General features: G+C 56.2%; 1 protein-coding gene and 1 long non-coding RNA gene across 6 annotated transcripts; both read right to left on the bottom strand.

The window, feature by feature from the left end:
- Positions 1-1,170: 1,170 nt before the first annotated feature.
- MTHFSD (methenyltetrahydrofolate synthetase domain containing) lies at positions 1,171-18,746 on the bottom strand. 5 transcript variants are annotated; one of them, XM_079119633.1, is made up of 9 exons: positions 18,627-18,746; positions 16,489-16,592; positions 15,223-15,261; positions 15,002-15,115; positions 12,262-12,375; positions 10,548-10,638; positions 7,745-7,857; positions 7,409-7,534; positions 1,171-2,290 (listed from the first exon to the last, which is right to left on the bottom strand). In XM_079119633.1, exons 1-9 carry the CDS (start codon positions 18,640-18,642, stop codon positions 1,826-1,828), a joined length of 1,182 nt encoding a protein of 393 aa, XP_078975759.1. In that variant the 5' UTR covers positions 18,643-18,746; the 3' UTR covers positions 1,171-1,825. The 5 variants fall into 5 exon arrangements, with proteins under 5 accessions (XP_078975759.1, XP_078975762.1, XP_078975761.1 ...); XM_079119636.1 differs by lacking the exon at positions 18,627-18,746 and adding an exon at positions 18,061-18,082; XM_079119635.1 differs by lacking the exon at positions 15,002-15,115 and having other exon boundaries at positions 15,148-15,261.
- Positions 2,297-6,968, bottom strand: LOC306649032. The gene is made up of 3 exons (XR_013760556.1): positions 6,776-6,968; positions 4,919-5,765; positions 2,297-4,188 (listed from the first exon to the last, which is right to left on the bottom strand). It is a non-coding gene; the product is annotated as an uncharacterized lncRNA (long non-coding RNA).
- Positions 18,747-20,231: the final 1,485 nt, after the last annotated feature.

The following is a 20,231-nucleotide window of genomic DNA, read 5'->3' as shown; positions in this document are numbered from 1 at the left end:
CCAAAGTTTTCACTACGAAGCCAAATCCTTCAGTAGCCGAGAAGCGAAGCTCTGACCTGCCTGGCTTGCCCTTCCCATCTGACAGGCCCTGTGTCTCACCTTCCGTCCAGTCTTTTTACTTCATGATGGTTTTGATTCCTAAGAATTTTTTCCTTACCCATCCATTTGCTTTTTAATGGAGACAGTGACCAAGCAGCTAATCCTGTGGGCCAGCTGTCCGTGCTGCTGCAGGACCCTGGCTACTCCTCCCTGAGGTGACCAGGTCTCACTGGCTGTGCAGGGAGCACTCTGGGCAGACCACGCAGCCTCTGTCCTCTCACTTACGTCCCCTCCTGAAGTGGGTAAGACTGGGAGGCCTTTAAATGACCACATGGGGTCCAGGGAAATGAACCCATGGCCCCGTGCTCCCCTGCCTGGTGGGCAGAACTGGTGCTTCCTTCTGCAGCCCTAGCTCTTAATCCTCACCATGCTTTTAAGCCGCCTGAGGAAAGAGAGGAGAGAAACAGGTTGAGGAAGCCTGGGTGGAAGTCCTTCTTCAACTCTTACCTTTCAAAAATTCTAGGGTGGACATTTGCTTTTTTGCTTGTTTGTTTTGGTTCTGGGGATTGAAGCCAGGGCGCTTAACCACTGAGTCACATCCCCAGCCCTTTTTAAAATTTTATTAGAGACAGGGTCTCAATGAGTTGTTAAGTTCCTCTCTCAGTTGCTGAGGCTGGCTCTGAACCCGCAATCCTTCTGCCTCAGCCTCCTGAGCTGCTGGGATTACAGGCGTGGCCACTCCCCCAGCAAGGACGTTTACTTTTATAGACAGAAAAAAATCTAAGTGGCAGTGACCAGTGGGTCTTAGAAGGCTGCAGATGAGGCCCCTAAGGAGCCCAGATGCCACAGCTCGGCCCTCAGTTCTGAAGACAGGAGGCCAAACCTGGGCCAGCTGCACAGCCTGACAGCACAGGACAGCACCAGCCCTCAAGCCAGACTCTGGTCCCAGGGGCTAGTGCTCATCACCACAGCATTAGAGGAGCCCTTCTGGAAACTATTGATTCCGCACACCTGTCCCCACCCGGGCACAGCCACACCCCCACGGCCCCGACCCACAGTCCTGGCACTGCCAGCAGTCACTTCCACTCTGCCCTTGTCATCACTATGCAGCTCGGGGGATGCTGCTGCCAACACCCGTGCAGCCTGCCCATGGCTGGGAGTCCAGCTCTCACCCTGCCATGGCCCAGGCCCACTGCGGCCTGCAGAACTGCCCCTCGCCATCCCCCCCAGGCCTCCCGGGGTGGTGGGCATCGGTTGCACGAGTGCGGCAGGCTGATACGTTTGGAGAATTCATCCTTCAGGCACTTGGTTTCAGTTTTTTTCATACCATTTTCCTGCTGCATGACAGAAAGCCCAAGGGACGGGGTCACCTGGAGTCACTGTTCACTGGCTTATGCGCAAAGGTGGCACTGGTGTTGGGCATGGCTGGGCACAGGAGCTGAGGTGGTGGCGTCAGGGTCACGGCCCTCTCAGCTCTGATGGGCCACCTGCACAGCTGTTCCCTGTGGCCCGGGGCTGCCCCAGCGCTGGTGCAGGGCAGGGAGCGAGCAAGACAGCGAGCTGCTGTCCTAACGGCACAATGCCAGGAAAAGGTGCCAACCACAAGGAAGCGCTCCCCATGGGAGGCGGGAGGCCCAGGGGCCCAGAGCTCAGGCCCAGGGACCCACACACAATCAACAACACGCGGGAGGAAGCACAGGAGCCTCAGAAAGCACCCTCCTCCACAGGGCAGGGTGTCGCACGGTCTCCCCAGGGTGGCTCTGGCTGCCAGGGGAAGCCCACCAGGTCACTTGTCCTTCTGGGGTCTGGCCAGTGCCACAGTCAAGGCACTGGCACCCAGGTGCAGACCCTGCAAGCAGGAGACAGCCCGCTGGGCGGCGGCCAGGTCCTGGTAGTGGAGCAACGCCCTGTGCCGCAGCCCCCGCCAGGTGAGCTGCAGGGGCGCCGCCCCGAGCTCGCGGAGGGCTCTCTTCAGGTCACTGATGCGGGCGTCACGGGGGAGGTTCCCCACACACACGGTGGCCGGCACGCCCTCCCCACCCAGGGGGCTACAGGCTGCTTCCGGGGAATCTGCCCCCGGCAGGGACGCATCCTGGGGTCTCCTGACAGTGCTCGGGGCTGCTGGGCGCTGGCTGGCAGGTCCCAGGAGCGACCCGTGCTCAGCCTGAAGAGTGACGTCCTTCCCGGCCCGCTTCTCCCGCTCCCGGAGGCTTCTGAGTATTGGGATTTTCTCCAGCATCTCACGGCTGATCTGAAAGAGTCAAGCAGTTCCAGCACCGTCAACGAGTCCAGAGAGTCGCAGGTGGGCTTCTGCCAGACGCTCGCGTGAGGACTCTGCCACCCACCATGCTGCTTGAGCGGAGCATGTGTGCGCGGGCGAGGCCGCCCCCGGAGGGGAGGCCTTCTGTCCAGCAGACGCACTACCCGAGCTCTGGTCACCACCCCTCAGCCCACATGAGCTCTGCACTCAGGGACACTGCTCTGGATTGTCCCCCATGTAGCATGGTGGCTGTAGAAAGTGGCCCAGGAAGTAGGAAAAGGAAGCCTGGGCTCAGCATAAGGACTCCTGCCCAGAGAGGCACCAAGGGTTGTGGGCATTAGGGTCACTGGCCACAGATGGCAATGCCCCTGAACAGCCCCAGAGCAGTGGGGGGCTTTTGCTGCATTGAGCCTCTGGGTGGGATGAGGCCCCTCACGGGGCCACAGGGGTCTGCCCTCCACAGAGGGAACACCTCCAGGAGACAGAAACAGACACAGGGCAAGTCTGAGACTGGACGCTACCTCTGCCGACCGCGGCCAGTAGTGGGTCACTGTGAAATGCACCACGTGCAAGTCCAGCTGACTCTTTGGGACTCTATGCGAGGGCTTCATCTGGATCTGTACTGTCCACCAGCGAGCACCTCCCGAGTGGGCCCAGAGGCAGCAGAAGAGGTGGCAGCGGGGAGCAGGCTCCTGCCTCCTGTCTCTGCAGCCCGTCTCATCTGACTGGACTGAACTGGCTGGACACAGCTTCGACTATGAAGCCCAGTGGCTCCATCAGGGGGCAGCTGAACAGGTGCTGCCTGGCAAGTGAGTGCGGGAGATCGGGAGCCAAGTGCTGTCCAGCCCCACCCTGCAAGGTGCTCTGCTGGTGGCTGAGCAGCTTCCTCCCTCTGGCTCCACAGAAGAGGGGACGCTGCAGTGCAGATCGGCACGTCAGAAGCCTGGCTGTAAGCTGTGCCGCAAACCAGGGGCTGCGGCAGCACCGCGCTCAGCGCTCACAGCGGGAGCCATGCCCGTCCCTGTGCTGGGGCCCGGGCTCTCCCAAGAGCGACTTGCCCCGTCCTGAGCATAACTGCCAGGTTGCCAAAGCCTGTCCACGGTGAGGAGCCGGGCCCCAGGCAGAAGCAGCACAAGAGCGAGGCTCAAACCCAACGGCTCAGGGCTGCCCGGCGCCTCCTCGCCACCCGAGCTCTCCAACCTCCTCCGTTTCCCAGTCACCTCCAAATAGGTGCAAAGTGACCCTGATCTTCCCCTTCCTGGAAGGTTTAACAGCAGATTGAAACTGGTCAGAATGCAGTTTCCAAGGCTCTCAGTCACTAGAACTAGCACTTACGACACCTCAGTCCCAAGGGGCAACAGCAGCACAGGGTCTGGAAGAACTAATGTGGCCGACCTGGAGCCCGGCAGCAGGGCCACACGCCAGCGTCTGGGTGAGGGGGCTGCAGCTGACCTCCCAGCAAATGCCTTGCTGCTAGCTGCCCCTTGAGTTACTCGGCTCCCGTCACGTCTGACCAGTGGCCCCTCCAGGCTTCTGCCATAGAAGCCAATGTCCTTGGAACGCTTGGGCTTTGCCGCAGGAATCCACCTTTAAATCAGTCACATGAAAGAAAAATGTCCTTCAGTGCACATGGCAGGGAGCCACCTGGTCCTGAGCCAGCACAAGTGCAAACAGTGATCAGCTGGAGGGCAGTGAAAACCTGTGGCCACATATGAGACGGGGCCAGCTGGATGCCTGCGGAAGAGCCCAACTGGAGACTCACACGTGTTCCTTCAGGAAAACCACCCCTGGGCAACAGGCTCTGCCTGGAGATAAGGCTCGGAGCTGGTCACTGCTGCACAGTGCTAAGTGCACGACCCCTGAGGAGCAGCTGTGGTCACTTCAGGAGTCTGCAAGAGGATCAGGTTGATCTTGGTGGCACAGCTGACAGGCCATGGAACGCTACCTGCCTTTTCCTGACTCATGATAAGGAACAGTTACTGTGTTTTGCCAACTCACCGTGTGGAATGAAAGATTCTGCTTGTGAATCAAACATAAAACAACATTTTTGCCTTCTGTAACTGATCATTCCATTCTCAAAAAAATAACTGATTGCAATTTAGGCTTTTTGTCACATTAAAGTTGCTCTTTGCTAAAGCACGTCGATGCCTGTGGTTTATAACCAAACATTCTCCTTAAAAAATAAACCAGAAACCCTGACCCCTGGAAATACAAGCTAAGCAAATCCGAGTAAGAAGCGTGACTCTCAGGACACCTGCTGCACCTGAAAAGGAGACTGCTCTGCTCAGAACCCAGCCACACACTGCCTTATGGTTTGAATGGGTGGCTTTTCTTTCTGGCTCTCACTTTGCCTGACAGAAGAAGAAAGAGGGATGACATTTAAATCCCTCCCATTCAGGAATGTGAGGTGACCTGGGCAGCTGCTGGCAGAGAAGCAGATCCGGAGGTATTTCCAATGCCAATCCACCCACCACACAGATTATTAGCTCCCGCGCATCAGGCTAAAGCTTGGCATCTGCGGGTGGAAAGGCTCTCAGGTGCCTGCAAACGGCCAGGGTGAAGGCTTCGCTCGTGAGGGAAGCAGGCTGGGAGCAGAGCGCAGGGAGGCCAGGAGCTCACTATCTCTGTGAGGGTAGCACCCTCAGCAAACGAGACCCAAGAGGTCCTGTGGCACAGCTGAGCAGAGGCATCAGTGGACAGAAGGTTGCACAGGGCGCCTGTGGGACCGTGCTTCTTCCGGGGGTGCAGGGCGGGCAAGGCCCGGTTCTAGCAGGAAGGGCCTACCGGCAGCAGCACCGTAACAGACTGTCCAATGCCTGGGAAGACGTTCCATCGGAAGCAGCAACGAAAGCCACTAAAGATGACTTAGTAGAAGAACCTTTTATTTCCTGGTGTATGCAATCACCTTAAAGCCTGTGCTGTGGAATGCCAGCCTCAGCCGAGGGATAGAAACGCAGCCTTGGTGCCCTAGGGGGCAGCTCACAGCAAGGCTGTTAGCAACGTCCATGAGGTGTATGCACGTCAAGGCAGCATTTGGAGAGCACATGGGGATGACCTCCTAAGAGGCCCGGGAAGCCACAGGGCCAGCCAGCTCCTTCAATGCAAACATGGGAATGCCCCGGCAGAGCCCCGAGTCCTCAGTGCAGGGCACACACTGGTCCAGGCTGGCTTCTCCCACTGATTGATGACCCGACCTCACATTCGTGACAAGGACAACCACAGAGAGCTTCCAGGCACCATGCTAAGCATCTTCCACACACAGCCTGGCACCAAGCCTCAGGCAACCAGGGGCATGGAGGGTGCACCTGGGCACAGAGGCACAGGGTGGTGAGACCGCAGAGTGCTCACTGCCCACCTGGTCTACCGTCTTTAGGTTACAAGGCCAGGTCAGACTTCAGAGATGCGTCCAGGGGACACTGTGTATATACATGCATTCAGCAGTCAGTCCACCTGGGACCAAGATCTCCTGAGGGTGGAACAAAGGCCAGGGAATTGGATGCTGAAAGAGCTTTCAGTAAAGATAAGCAAAGAAAATGCACAATGCTTGTATTTATTTTGCATTTTCATCTAACACATCTATAGCGTTTAGAAGATGTGACAGTCCAGACATCCCGAGAAAATGACAGGCTGATCCTTACCTCTGACTCCTACATGCTAATGAGCCTGCAGGCAGGCCACCATGCCAAACACCTGCCAAAACGTCAACGCAGAACAACACCACAGGCCAACACTGGACGGTCCCCTCTCCACCCTAAGTCTTTACTGGAATTTAAAAAGTTTTTCTCCCAATAAATGTCAATAAAAATTCCCTTTGCTGCACGGACAGCAAGACCAAAGCAGACCTGTGAGGGCTGGAGACCGTCACTGACCCCACAGGATCTGCACTAAGTGACAGCCGACTGGTGGGCAAAGTGGGAGCGAGGGACCCCAAGGGACCCTCTGGCCTTCTGAAGGTGCAAGGTTCTTGCTGAGGCCTGAAGTCACCAACACTCCCCTGAAGGGGAAAGGTGGGTCTCCACACCAGTGAACCCCCCCCACATGGCACAGCACAGAGAGTGGGGAGCCTGGCTGGGTCTGGGAGCTTGGGGACATGAGAGCTCACTGAGGCGCTTGCGTTCCTCTCAGACCTGTAGAACGTAACCATGAGACTCCCCAACGCCACCTAGAGGGGTCCCCAGAATCCTCCTAACATGGCTGCAGCAGACCCCCCTGGTGGACCACCAGGTGGCCTCATGGCAGCCTTCCCAGGACCCTGTTCTTGATTCTGAGGAGACGTGGCCTCACTGCTGTCTAAGGGCACGGCCTGCACTACCAAGGAAGCCATGGACCCAGACTCCAAGGTGTGTTCAAGCTCCTCAGGAAGACTCGAGGACCTCCTGGCTTCCAGGAAGGCGTGAGCACTTCCAGGCGCTCTGGTGTCCCCGGAGCACCTCCGTCCACCTCCAGGCCAGGCGTACCCTTCCTCTCTGTTCTTACCAGGCTGACCCAGAAGGAGCCGGACCACCAGGCATGAGAGTCCAGCTCAGGGCAAGATGGCCAGGCACTCGGCTCGCGTTTGCCCTCGGAGGTAGTGCGGGACCCTCCTTCAGGAAGCACGACTCCGTGTTCTCTCAGGAGTCGGCTGCCACCAGACTCACCTCGAGAGCTGCAGGCTGGCTGCCAGGGACTGAGCTGGCTGCAGGTAAAGTCACAGAGGGGACGCCTCAGGGGGGCTCCGGCGTGGCCCTTCCACGCCACTGCATCTGCCAGGAGATCCAAGTCTGCATGGACAGTCAGGACTTGGGGGGAGGACTGAAGAGACAGGCCATGCAGGCCATGCTGTAGCTGGGATGGGAGGAAACAGCTCGAGAGAGTGAAAAATAACTGGCAAGGAGTCACCTCTATCACCTGTGCCAGCAACAGCGGAAGAACCTGAACCTGGCTGCCTCTCGGAACCCGGGGTTTGGAAGCAGACTCTGAGGCCTGGCCTGGAGGTGGGATGCAGGAGCTGAATTGTTCAAAAATTCCACAGGCAACTCTAACACAACCCCATGGCACACAGAGGACACCCAGACAGGGGCACTGCAGAGGAGCTCCCTGCTGCCCAGAGCTGGCCACGCAGTGACTCACCTTGGACCAGGTGATTCCTGCTGGCTTTGGGCGCCTGCAGCCCGTGGAGATGAGCCTGGTTGGAGTGAGGATATAGTCCACGGTGAGGTCATGGTCCCCAAGGAGCGCCTCAGGGAAGTCCACCACCTGGTCAACACAAACGGGGAAAGGAGCTGACGGGCATGGGTGTGCAGCCGGGCATGCTACGTCACTCGGCAGGAAATGCGGGGCTGGCTGGAGAAGCACCAGCCCCCTGGGGGTGAGGCTTAGTCTGCACCACCCTCACAATACCCCCTCCACCCCCTGCTCTCAGCAGCTGGCAGTGAGCAGTCCTGCTGCCCAGCTGGTAGGAAGCACCTGGCAGTCGTGGACGATGGTGACCACTGGCGTCCCCTCGTGGACAGCTCCCATCGACACCATCATGGCGTATTCGAGATCGGCGTAACCTTCTCCCTTCCCAATCCTCCAGCCTAAAAGAAGGCCAGGCATCAGCTTCTCTGTGGGATTGGGCACCACTGAGAAGAGGGCTTCCCTCAGGTCACCGTGAAAGGAGAAAACTGAACCCAGCACCCCAGCTCCACAGCAACCCACAAGTAGCCCACCAGAAATGCACCATGGAAAATGGACCTTTTGAACCTCGCAGAGGGCAACAGCTAACATTGGTGTAAGCTCCACGTCAGTAAGCCTCATGCTGAAAACAAGATCTGACTCCTTCTGAAAGTAAAATATTTCAATCCATCTACCTCAGAGGAGAAATGAGCACTCTGCAGCCAGGCCTGCGTGGCTGAAGACGACAGCTCCGCGGAGAAGCAGGGAGCGCAGCCTGAGCAGGGCCAGGGCAAACGGCAGCACGAAGGCGCCCGAGGAGAGGCCCTCTGGCCCTGCCAAACAGCCAGGAGACAGTGCAGGTCGACGGCCTTGGGCCCCCAGTGTGGACCTGCACTTGTCTTGGGACAGAAGCTCCAGGAGTTCAGAGCCTTGGCCTCTGCCAGCACCATCCCCGCACCTTGGGAGGACACATCACTGCTGCGTCTCCAAGATCACATCTGGCTGGGCTACATTTTCAAGTAAAACCTTCAACCATCAAAGAAAGAAAAGAAGAGTAGCAAAGGTACAAACAGCTTACAGAAAAAGAAGCCAGGTGTAATCCCAGTGACTCGGGAGGCTGAGGCAGGAGGATCACAAGTTTGAGGACAGTCTCAGCAACTTAGTGAGGCCCCTAAGCAACTTAGTGAGATCCTGTCTCAAGATAAAAAATACAGAGAGCTGGGGATGTGGCTCAGTGGCAAAGCGTCCTTGGGTTAAATCCCAGTACCAAAAAAATTTTTTAAAAGGCAGGTGGGATGGGAACATGAGAGGATACTCGCCTCATTGGTGTTTAAATGCAGAAGAGCAGCAGACCACAGGCTGCCGAATGCCAATGCTTCCTAACCTCAGCTGTGAGTGCGGGAGCAAGGAGGTGTGGGCCACCTGCATGACCTTCCTGGAGGGCCCTCTGGCAATACCCCTCCTGGCGATGCCCGTGGGCTGCCCCTACTCACACCTGGACCACCCGACAGGCCCACACGCTGCTGTCGCCTCTAAGGGGACCCAAGCCCAGCCCCGGAACAGCTTATCCGCCCATGAGCCCTGCCTGGTGGAACTGCAGCAGCCGGTGATGTGAGGGGCTCCGCAGCCACTCAGCGCGCAGGCAGAGGTGCTGTCCGCTCTGAGGCAAGGTCCTTGGCGACACATCACTGTCACCCTCTGCAAGAGGACGTGTGCGGAACACACCTCTAAGGTGCACAGTGCTGGCACACACACGTGCTGCACTGGGGACGCTGCCAGTGGCCCTGGAGGAGACAGGGAGCAACATCCTACACCTGTGCACAGACATTTTACTCCTTTAAACTGAGGTGGAGTGGGGAGAGCCGAGAGCCACCTTCTACACCTGCACGCTGACAGGACACTCCTCATGGTCTTTCACAGAGACCTCTGCCCAGCCTGGCCTCCAGCCCAGCTTGTCAAAGGGCCATGTTCCTGTACCCGCTGCTCCCTCCCCTGGGAGCCTCGCCAGCGCTGGGGAGCCAGAGCTGGCCCTGAGGCCACCAGGGAGGTGGTGCCCTGCACAGGCCTAGAAGCCCCCCACCCACAGGCACCAACTTGCTCCCACCCCCCCATCGACCCTGCCGCTCTCAGTGCACCACTGTGATGGCAAAGCCAGACCTGGTGGTGAAATGAAGCCACAAAAGCGTTAGGGTAAGAGTTCAGTGCCTGGGAAGGGGTTGCCCTGCCCAGGCTAGGCTTTCCCGGTGCGTCCCTGTGGCGTGCGTCGTCAGTACCCGCCCCAGGGGCCCGACTCCTGTGACGGATGTCTGTGAGAGGAGCTGCTTCTTCCCCTCCGTTCTGTGAGCAGCTCTATGTTCGAGACCCTGCACAGGCTTCAGCCGCACACACTAGGAATTGTTTTAAAAAAGAGGGAAAAGCCCCAGTGATAGGGGATGGGTCTAAGACGACGTCAAATAACCGTATATATTGTGAGAAGCTGTGGATCGGGGCTCAGAAGTTTGGAGTGCTGATCTCCCCTGGGCCTGCGGCATAAAGCTTGGTTTCTCCTACTTTTTGCATGCTGTCTGGTAGTTGCCACAAACACCACGACAGAGACCTGCCAGCGTTGCCTGGCACAGCAGGTGCACAGGACTGACACCTCTAAGACTGACCTGGTCACACTGAAAGCACCTGTGGCAGCTCAGAGCTGGGAGGCAGGCACACTGGGTGTGAGGCTCCTGCCCTGTGGACGTGGAGGGGGCAGTCTGCGTCACCAGCCTCACTGGCCAGAGGACATACAGTGCCGCTGGGAAGGCTGCAGCCTCTTGGGGAGCATGATGCTTGGAGCCGGTGCCCATCGCTGCCACCAGACTCTGCACACAGGCTCAGCCCAGCGGACCTGAGGACAGACACCCACCACCAGGAGGGAGGGCATCTCTGTCTATTCTTCCTGCTGAGAAAAGTAAAAAGTCTATAAAGTCGAGCTGGGGCCAGAGGAGAGGGGTGAATCGATTCTTCCACTGAATGACAGATGCAGGGGCTTCAGAAGAGGCACATGGCAGAAAGCAGAGTGCCCACCGAGGCTGGAACACAGGAACAGCGCCCACCCCAGACTTCCCGTCTCCAATCTTACCTTTTTCAGAAACAGCAACAGATCCCACCACGACTAAATCCACAAGGATGCTGGCATCCAAACCGACCGGCACGCTGAAGCTCCTCACGCCCTGTGAAGGACAGCAAGCTGGCAGGGGCTGCGGCTGCTCCTCACTCCCTAACTCACGACCCTGGCGTGGCCAAGTGGAACCAACCTCCCGGCTGGCCACCTGGGCTACCCCGTGGCAAGGCAGGGAGTTCTGGGAGGACTGGAGCGCCACAGCCACGTCACGGCACGGCTCCCACTCTTTCCCAGGAAGGTGGACAGGAGAAACTAAGGGCACAGTTGCAGTGGCTGATTCACAATCGTCAGCAGACAATCTCTTCCTGTAAAGCACAAGCGCAGTGGGGGAACTCGGGGGGAGCCAACGGAACCAGGCCAGACCCCACAGCTGTGAAATCTCAGCAGCCCTGAGCCCTGGGTTCCTCACCCTCGGGGCAGGGACACCACCCAGTGCTGGGTGGAGTGAGACAGCAGAGGCTGAGCATGCAGCACGTCACCGTGGGCAGCTCTGCTGCTCCATCACTCCAGTATAAAACGCCAAAAAGCCATTACTTTTAGGTCAAGCACACTCACTTCCTGAATATTAGTCTAACCAAAATGTACCAAAAGTACACCCATTTCTCCCAACAGAGGCCTGTACGTGAAGGACGAGGCTGCTCATGTTCATGAAGCTCACGACAGTGCACCAGGACATCTAGAGACTGGCCCTTGCCATCCCTGTGCAGAACAGCACCTGGCAGGTCGTTCAGAGTGGGGCCAGGCCCCAGCTCCAGGTCGCCTGTGGGTTTAGTATGGGGTCTCCCAGCAGTCGCACCCATGAGAAAGCCGCTGTGCCTTTCCCTGAGGCTGGAGGCAGGTGTCTCCAGGGACAGTAGGGCTTGCACTCGGGGACACTGGCCAGAACCACGGCTTTATCTTATTTGCTATTTCACCCACATGGGTAGGTGTGTATGTATATTTACCTTATGGTATTTATTTTTGTAAGCCACAACAAATCCTATTTCTGGAATAAGTTATCAATAAATGATAAATCACTCAATTTTTATACATTAGACTGAAGGGGCAAATCCCTGAAAAAGGGAGAATCTTGAATTACCTATTTGTTATTCTCAGATTATGAATCTATGAATCTGATGACCTAGAGTTTACTTTATGATTCTTTAAAACAAACATCAAATTTTATTTAATTATAAAATGCAGAACAAATTCTATTACAATACACTTCATGATATAAAAATATAAATATCTATATATTCTTGTTTTACTAGATTGAGGTATTCAAGAAGGTCTACTACGTGAAACTATAAGCCATTACTTTGAACTGGTGAGGTGATTTGCAATGAGCATATTCTGGAAATCCAGGCCGGCCCTAGTTGTTCTGGCCGCCTCTGACCAGCGGACCAAAAGATACACAAAGCAAAAGGGCACCACAGGGCGACACTAGAGGGCGCCAGAGCCCCAGGCAAGCTGCTTCGCTTTTATTTTTTTACAATAATTTATGGACAACCAACAGAACAGAACTGCATTACAGAAAGGGAATGCATTTCCTCAAGGCTCCTCTCCTTGGTCCCTAAATGGCAGAATCGTGGAATACTTTAACTTCTGTCCATTTGGCTTTGTTAAAAATAAATATCATCTTTGCAATGCTGTGTTTCAGGTCTTCCCAGGTGGGGACTATTTAAGCACTCACCTGAGAAGTGGCACACTTTCTCAACATGTCTTTATTTGCTCCGGGAGGAGGTGTGATCCTATTAAATAATCCTGTTCTCAGCCGGGGCGTTGGAACCAGCAAGGTTTTTTTGCTCTTTTGAGGAAAAAAGACAATCAATAAATCACAAAATCTATTTTTCACATGGAACTTGATCTTGTACGTGTTTTTGCCATGTCAGAAAGGAAAGCCAACGACTGTTACTTGCATATTTTGGTGCGTGCCAAGGAATTCACTTGTTTGCGAACCCAGTTGCATGACATGTGCAGGTCATTTATAATTAGACTACTTGACTGTCTTACCTTACCATGAGACCGGCTCATTCTGTACCTGCCACTTGAAAATCTAAATTAAGAACTGTTCTCATAAAAAATTCCAGCCAGTTTCCCTGTCCCTGTGTTCTCGGCACTAAGCACTACAGTCACAATGCTATAATTTGCAATGGATTCAGCACAGCTATATGAAAGGTATTCCATCAAACATTTTTATCTACCTTGCTGTTCAACAAATCACAGTTAAGCTCATTACAATCAACATTTCACATCGCCATGTGGGACACCCCTTCCCATCTACCTAGCTCTCAATCCCTTCCTGTGCGACCTAGAACAGGGGTTCTCAGCGGGAGGGCCTGGGCAGCAGCTCCTGGCACCTGTTACAAATGAACCAGATGCTCCAGGGTTGGGTAGGGCAGCAATCTGGGCTGCAAGAAGTTTCTGGGCATTTCTGGCACACAGAGAGCTTAGACCCCTGGCCAGTCTCTGCAGACTACCTGATGGCAGACATGAGCAGGCACCCTTGGGTGAAAACCTTTCATGTGAACGGTGCACGTTGGTCTCAGCAGGAAACCAACCAGAGACGGGTAAGGCTTATGATCAGTTTGGTTTAAAGAAAAATTCCTCAACCAAGAGCAGGGCACTCAACAAGAGTGGTTGCGATCACCAGGCTGCTTCTCTGCATGGCAGAACCCAAGTTCTGGAGCCCCACACACTTGGGTGACTCCCTGTCTTCCAGGGGCATTGCACCCCTGAGCTGTGGCCTCCACCCCAGCTGACATCGGCACCACCTGATGGCTTTGAGAATCACCACGGTCTAGAGCCTGCTCCGGGGCCTGCACCAGCACCTGGCAAGGCACAGTCTTCACGGCTCCCAGGCAACACTCCTGGGCAGCCAGGGAGGCAGAGGCTGCCCTGGACAGTGGTCCTCGGCTGCCTGCAGGAAGCATTCCTGCCCAGAGTCCTGATCGGGAAGGGGGACTGAGCCACTCTGGTGATGGACTCACAGGTCTGGGGCTGTGCCAGGGAGGCTGTCAGACAGACGCTACATCTCAGCACATCACCACCCCCAACCTGTGCCCAGCTGGGGCTGAAGAACCTGGATTTTCCCTACTTCCCAGGTGGCCTGGAAGCCCCCAAAGTCTCTGAGGCCTGTGAGGAGCTCACGAGTGCCGGGCCCAGGGACTACGCCCAGGTGGGTGTCTTCTGCCACACTTCCCTGTGCCCAGCAGTCCCTCGGCTCCAGCCCGCCCTTCGGCCGGCAGCACTCCTCTCCCGGGCCTCCTAAGTTGGATCACACGCTTGGCTTAAGCATTGGTTTCTGTGCTCGGAGGGCTGACAGGAGAGAACGCCCCCCGACCCCATGTGAGGGCTGGCTCTGGGGACAGACTCGGCTCTACCACCACCTGACACCTCCCTCCCCGTGTCGGGGCCTCTCAGTTGTCATATGGGAAGAGAAACGGCTCCCAGAGAGCTGCGGAGAACTGAGGGAGCAGAGGGAAGACGGCTGGGGGTCTGGGCCTCGCCAGCGCAGCGGCCCACTGGCGTCCTGCAGGCCGCAGCAGGTATGCTTCCAGCTCACCTGAGGGGTCTGTGGGTGGCAGAGCACTGCTGCGGCAAGCTCTGCTTCTGGAAGGCCTGCATGGGACCCATCTTTGGCTGAACTGCAAGTAGCGACAAGACCCTCCCCAACGCTGGCTAACTTAAAGAACCAGAGCGTGGTCCTCACATCACCCTCTTCCTCCTGACAAAACCGACTCTGGTCTCCGCTTACCACCTGGTGGGGAAGGGCCCCTGTGTCACTGAGGTCCTGGAGTCATCTGACTTGGCACAGCAAGGAGAACTGAGCCACCCCACGATGTGCCACAGCACAAGGCAGACTTCCAGAGGCCCCAGGCCGCATGTCAGCCACAACTTGTTTCAGTCACGTGTTAAAGTACACAGGGTCGTGTGGATGTCACTGCTCCGCAGCTCCACCTGGGTTTCATTTAGGTACTTCTATTGGTTTATGTCCGATTAAGAGTTATAGGCATCAAATTATACCAAGTGCTATATCTATACATTTAGGTCAGGTTATAATAAATTAATGTAAATCAACCCCAGCCCCTTAAAGGGGCCCGCACACTTGAGAAAGAGTACTGCCCTTTACATCCCAGGACATCAGATCTCTTTCTGATGAGCCGTCACATTTCTAACAATTAACGTATTACACGTGCTGCAGGAAGAAAGAGCCACGCAGAAGCCTCTCCTGACAAGGCACACCTGCCCCACACAGGCTCTGGGCCTCAGTGGACCCCCTTCATCTCCGAGCTGCTGGATGCCCAGGAGAAACCCGTTCCGAGGGTCCGCTCTGCATTGGGAGTTGGAAGCACGTCGGTCTGAGAAAAGCTGCGTCACTTGCCAGCCCCTGGAGAGAGGGCCCTTGGTGGCCGCTGGGGAAGCAGGATCACCTGCAGGGCCAGCAGCCGAACACCTTCCAGAGGCTTGTCAGGGTCCACCTTCACTTCCTGCGTCCTGGTAAAAACTTCTAGGTCTCTGATGTTCTGGCAAGCCCGATGAGAACCCTAGTTCGGCAAACAGACAGAGCAGCACTTACTTCCAGGACGAGGAAGCGAGCCCTCTGCTGGGGAGCGTCGGGATTTACTTTAACGGTTCTGGCCGTCAGGAACACCTGCAAACGCGGGAAGTGCTCCGCAGCACGAGCTGAGCCCTGTTCAAATGCAGTCGCACGTTACAGGAGTGCAGGTGTCCTGGAGACCCACAGACTGAGTGGCCGGCATCCTGCCCAGACAGCAGGGTCAGCTTGTTTTCCTTTTTGGTATTGGGGGATGGACCCAGGGGCGCTCTACTACCTCTACTACTGGGCTCCAGTTCTTTTATTTTTTGACACAGGGTCTCACTAAGTTACTGGGACTGGCATTGAACTTACAATCTTCCTGCCTCAAACTCCAGAGCCACTAGGACCACAGGTGTGTGCCATGGAGGGTGAGCAAACTTTAAGACAGGAACTAAGGATCACCCAAGGAAACATCCAAGCAAGAGGGTGAGGCCAATGGACTAAACTGGACTAAACTAGTAACTTAGTTTTCAATGAAATAAAACATATGTTTCCAAGGGGAGAGTCTGGAGGATTTTCACAGAACAGACAGACCTGTGTTACCTCCGCCTGAATCAAGAAATAGCATAACCAGAAGCCCCACCTCTCCCAGGTGATCCATTTTTAAAGATTTTTAAATGATTCTGTGCCTCCTCTGTCGCCCCTGTGCTTCGTTCATGCTTCTCCTGGGCTAAGAAGCATGAAAACGAGTTGCACGAGAACAGTTTCTCAGGGAGACGGGACAGTGCTAGAACAGGCTCAGCGGAGGACCAGCGCAGGTTCAAGCTGCTCAGCATGGGAGAGAAGCCCAGTCCAGGGGTGCTGGCTCCTCTGGGCCTGACAGGGCCATCAGTGCCTTTTTAGAAAGCATCGACTTTTTTTTTTTTTTTTTTGGAAAATACAGCCAAGGTCGTGAACCGTGTGACGCTGCTTCACAGAAATCACGAGCACATGACTTCTGTTCATGCTCCTATGAACGGACACCCTGCACCCTGGGTTCTCACCTGTGACAGTGGCATCCGAGGTGTTCATTTTTCCCAGGGCCTCACTCTGGGGCATTCACCTCAATGGCTAGGGCTGCCAGCGGGGATAAATGCTTTCACAGCCACCTCGCCCAGTGCCTCCACCAGAAAGGCGCAGCTACCACCCAGCACACAGTTGTGGAAACTTGAGCAGAGGGTCTCTAAACACAAGAGTGTGGGCGAGTCAGCCAGTCCTGGTCTCACCCCTCTGCTCACTGTGCCCAAGTTCAAGTCCACCAGGAAGCAGAGGGAGCTGCGGTGCTGCTGTTGCCCACACAGGGGCAGCCTGGCCTTTAATACTCCAGAAACGCGTCAGTACCTTGAAGTTGGGGATCCTGTGATGAACAGGTCGGGGAAAGTCAGCTAAATTTTCTGATTCCATGTAGTCCCAAATTTGCTCACGAATGTCCTGTTTGGAGATACCTGCAACAACAAAGGGCTGTGACTTTTGATAGCATAAAAAGGAACTCCACAGCACACATGGCCCAGATCCTGGTGCACCCTGGCCACCATGGCAACCCTCAACCCACGGCACTGGAGCTCATGACCACGCCAGACCAAATTTAGGTACCAGGTCCCTCCCCAGGCCATCAACATGCAAGTTCCTTCCTGTGAACCCCTCCTGCTAGCTCGGCTTGCACACAAGGAGGTGCTGTGACCAGAGCCTCCCCTTGGTCAGTGGTGACAAATGATACACAGAGTGGTAACTGTTTCTAATTTAGAAAACATCCTGAGAGGAGTGTGAACCTGCATGTGGAAACCAACCACCACAGGGCAGGCCAACCTTTACTCAGGCAGACGCCACTGATGGAGATAGCTGGTTTCCAACCTCCTGCTCCCTGCCTGAAATGCACACTGCCACCCTAAAACTCTGTGTGTAGACTCTACAGCATGAGGGCCAGACTGAATCTCCTGGGCACAGTGTGCACACAAGTGGCCCACAGCCAGGGCCCAGAGCCTCCTGGAGCCCATTCCAAACAGTGCTGAAGCTTCCTGCTTCTGGTTGCACCTGGAACACTCTATAAACTCGAAGTGCAGACTTTACTGTGCTTAGAAAGCACACATCTCTAAAGATGAGGGCTGAGACCACACCACTGTCAACCTGGATGGGCACACCTTGCAGACCTGACTGAGCCATGCTGGCGGAGTCCAGCACTTGGCTTGCTCTTTACAGCTGGGAGCTTTGCACATGCCGGCAATTGCTGGGAAGTGCTTTGCTCTGTCCTCCAACAAACTCCAAGGCCCAGCTCCAGCAGCAGCTCTGCCCTCAGGGCAGGTTGAACGCTTCCCTCCACTCCGTTGAGCCTCCATCCAGCCGTGCCCAGCAAGCCCCTGGGAGCAAAGCCCCTTTCGACCACTCAGCCTCATGCCCATCCAGTCTCACTTCAATCCCAAAGGTGGCTGAACACAGTTGCTCCCTGGCCACAGCACACCTGCCCATGTCTCTCCCTTAAGTCGCCTTAGGTGCCACTTCCATCAGAAGCAATCCCTGAGTGCTCACCTCAGACAGATGCCCTCCCTTAGGAACCCAGAGGGCCCTCCCTGTCTGCCTTTTAAAGACAATTACATGGAAAGACTGTTGTGTGGTCCTCACATGCATCCCTTTCACTAACAACGCAAAGGACCTGTAACATCCCCAACCGTGAGCAGGAGCACCTATGTGGGGCACAAGAAATGTAGAAATTGTGGCCCCTGCTCTGAAGAGCCAATGACTCATCAATACACAAGTGACTCCCATCTATACAGCAACGGGCTAATTGGCAGGGGGAGGGGAAAATGAGAAATAAAGGGACAGGCCTCGCCCTGGGACAGTTATGAAAACCGGGGAGCCGGTCAGAACAATAAGGGCAGCGCACGATAATGTGTGCGGTGCCTGAACCCTGCTCCGCACCTGCCTGTTTGCTTCCCAAACCGTCCCAGCTCGGTCCCCCAAAGGGCACTGCCGCCCTCCCACGTAGTATCCTCACATGTCCACCGTGCAGTTCACGGGCGGCAGGAGCTGCGGCTAGTGTTCTACTTGAAGCATCTCCACCTAAGGGGCCAGGCGCACGTGAGCAGGCAGGTCCCAGCGGCAGCCTGCACAGTCACCGGGCTCTTCCCCAGGAGGGCGTCCTACGGCCGGCCGCTCTGCAGGAAGCCTCTCGGGAGTCCAGACCGCTAGGATGCGGGGCACCGAGGGCCGAGACTTTGGGCTAAGCGGGTTTCCCATCCCGGCCCCCGGCCTCGCTGCCAGCCTCGGCTTCCCGACTCGCGGCGTGGCTGAGCCGAGGCGGCCCTCCGCGTTGCCGTCCTTCCTCCAGGGCCTGCACGGATGCCGGTCCGAACCCACGAGGTTCCGACCAGAGCCCGGCTCATCCCTGGTCCCCGCGCCGCCCCGTTGGTCCCGGTGGCCCGCGCCTGTCCGGGTGGGTCCCCGCCTCCGTCCCGGTGGCCCCGGTGTCCCCGCGGGCCCCTCACCTGCCCTGGGCTCCATGGCGACGCAGTCTCTGCGCGACTCCGCCGGGGCGGAGGGCGGCGTGGGTGACGTCACCGCTGCGACTCCGCCTGCGCCTGCGCACTGGCGGCTTAGGCGGCACGGCGCACGCGCGGGCAGAGCTGCACCCGTGGAGCGGACGTCGGGAGCTCGAGCGCGAAGGTCTTCGACCTGTGCGCGGAGCACCGGGTGAGGAGCATCTGCTGGCCGGCATTCGGCCAGGCTCCGGGGTCGTCGCAGCGAGCCAGCCCCTGCCTCTGGGAGACCACTGCCATACTAACGCACTCTGCCGCCTCTTCCGCGAAGCCCACCGGGACGAGATTCCTCTCCTGGAAGACCCTGCACACACACCCAGGAGTTCCGAGGGACACCGGGACTGGCGGGGGAAACAAAAGGGACCATTGGGGCCTGCACTTGGGGATCACGGGGACAGGCAGGGTGTGGATCCGGACCGTTGGGGCGCAGAGGGTTTGGGGTGGAACCGCGGTGGCACTGGTTTGAAGAGACAGGTTGATGGAATGTCCACGCCAGCCAAGCCCCTGGGTGACCCAGGCACAGTTTGAGAGACCCTTTAGTCATACCTTGACCTCTGGATCTCCAGGAGATCGAACGTGGCAGCCTGTGTTTCCTGGTCTGCACCGTTGATTAGGCCAGGAGCAGATGGGCCCCGGGACAGAAGCTGCAGGGAGGTGCACACGGCCTCTCCCACCCGAAGCATCCCTCAGCAGAATGGCACAGTTGCTACAGGCCATGAAATATGTTAAAACGGTGTAAACATCCAAGTCCAAGGATTACCGCAGCAGCCATGCCAGGTGGTATGCATGCTGTGGGTTTTGACAGCTGCAGGATGAAGCAAACCCACCACTGCAGTATCATAGGAAGCAGTTTCAACAGCCCTAAAAATCTTCATTGCTCCTATTTATCCATTCCTCCCCTGCAGACACCGTTTGCATGGTTTGTGGAATGTCAGAGTTGCAATTAAACCATGTGTCACCTCTCAGTGGGCTGCTTGCCTTAGCATCATGCACTTGAGATTTGGCCCACTGTCTTCCTGGCTTGATGGTTCACTTACTTTTAGTGCTAATTCCATGACTTGAAGGGACCATAGTTTGTTACCATTTGCCTGTGGAAGGACGTCTTGGTTGCCTCTTAAGTTTCAGCAGTTGTGAATAAAGCTGCAATATGAAGGTTCACTTAGAATTTTAAAGTTTGTGTTTTAGTCAGCATTTTTGCTGCTGCGACTAAAAGGATCTGACCAGCACAATTATAGAGGAGGAAAAGTTTATTTGAGGGCTCACGGTTTCAGAGGTCTTAGTCCATAGAAGGCTGGCTCCATTCCTCGGGGCTCAAGATGAGTCTGAACATCATGTCAGGAGAGCGTGGCAGAGGGAAGCAGATTACGTCTTAGTGATCAGGAAAGAGAGAGGGAGAGAGACACTCCACTCTCCAGATACAAACTATATACCCCATAGTCATGCCCACCATGAACCACTCCCTCCAGCCACACCCCACCTGCCTCCAGTACCACTCAGTTAATCCCATCAGGGACCAATTCACTGATTAGGTTAAGAGTTGTGACCCGATCATTT

This window comes from Sciurus vulgaris (genome assembly GCF_902686455.1).
Source record: "Sciurus vulgaris genome assembly, chromosome: 17".
In the NCBI taxonomy this organism is placed as follows: Eukaryota; Metazoa; Chordata; class Mammalia; order Rodentia; family Sciuridae; genus Sciurus; species Sciurus vulgaris.
This window is presented reverse-complemented; position numbering and strand designations above follow the sequence as displayed.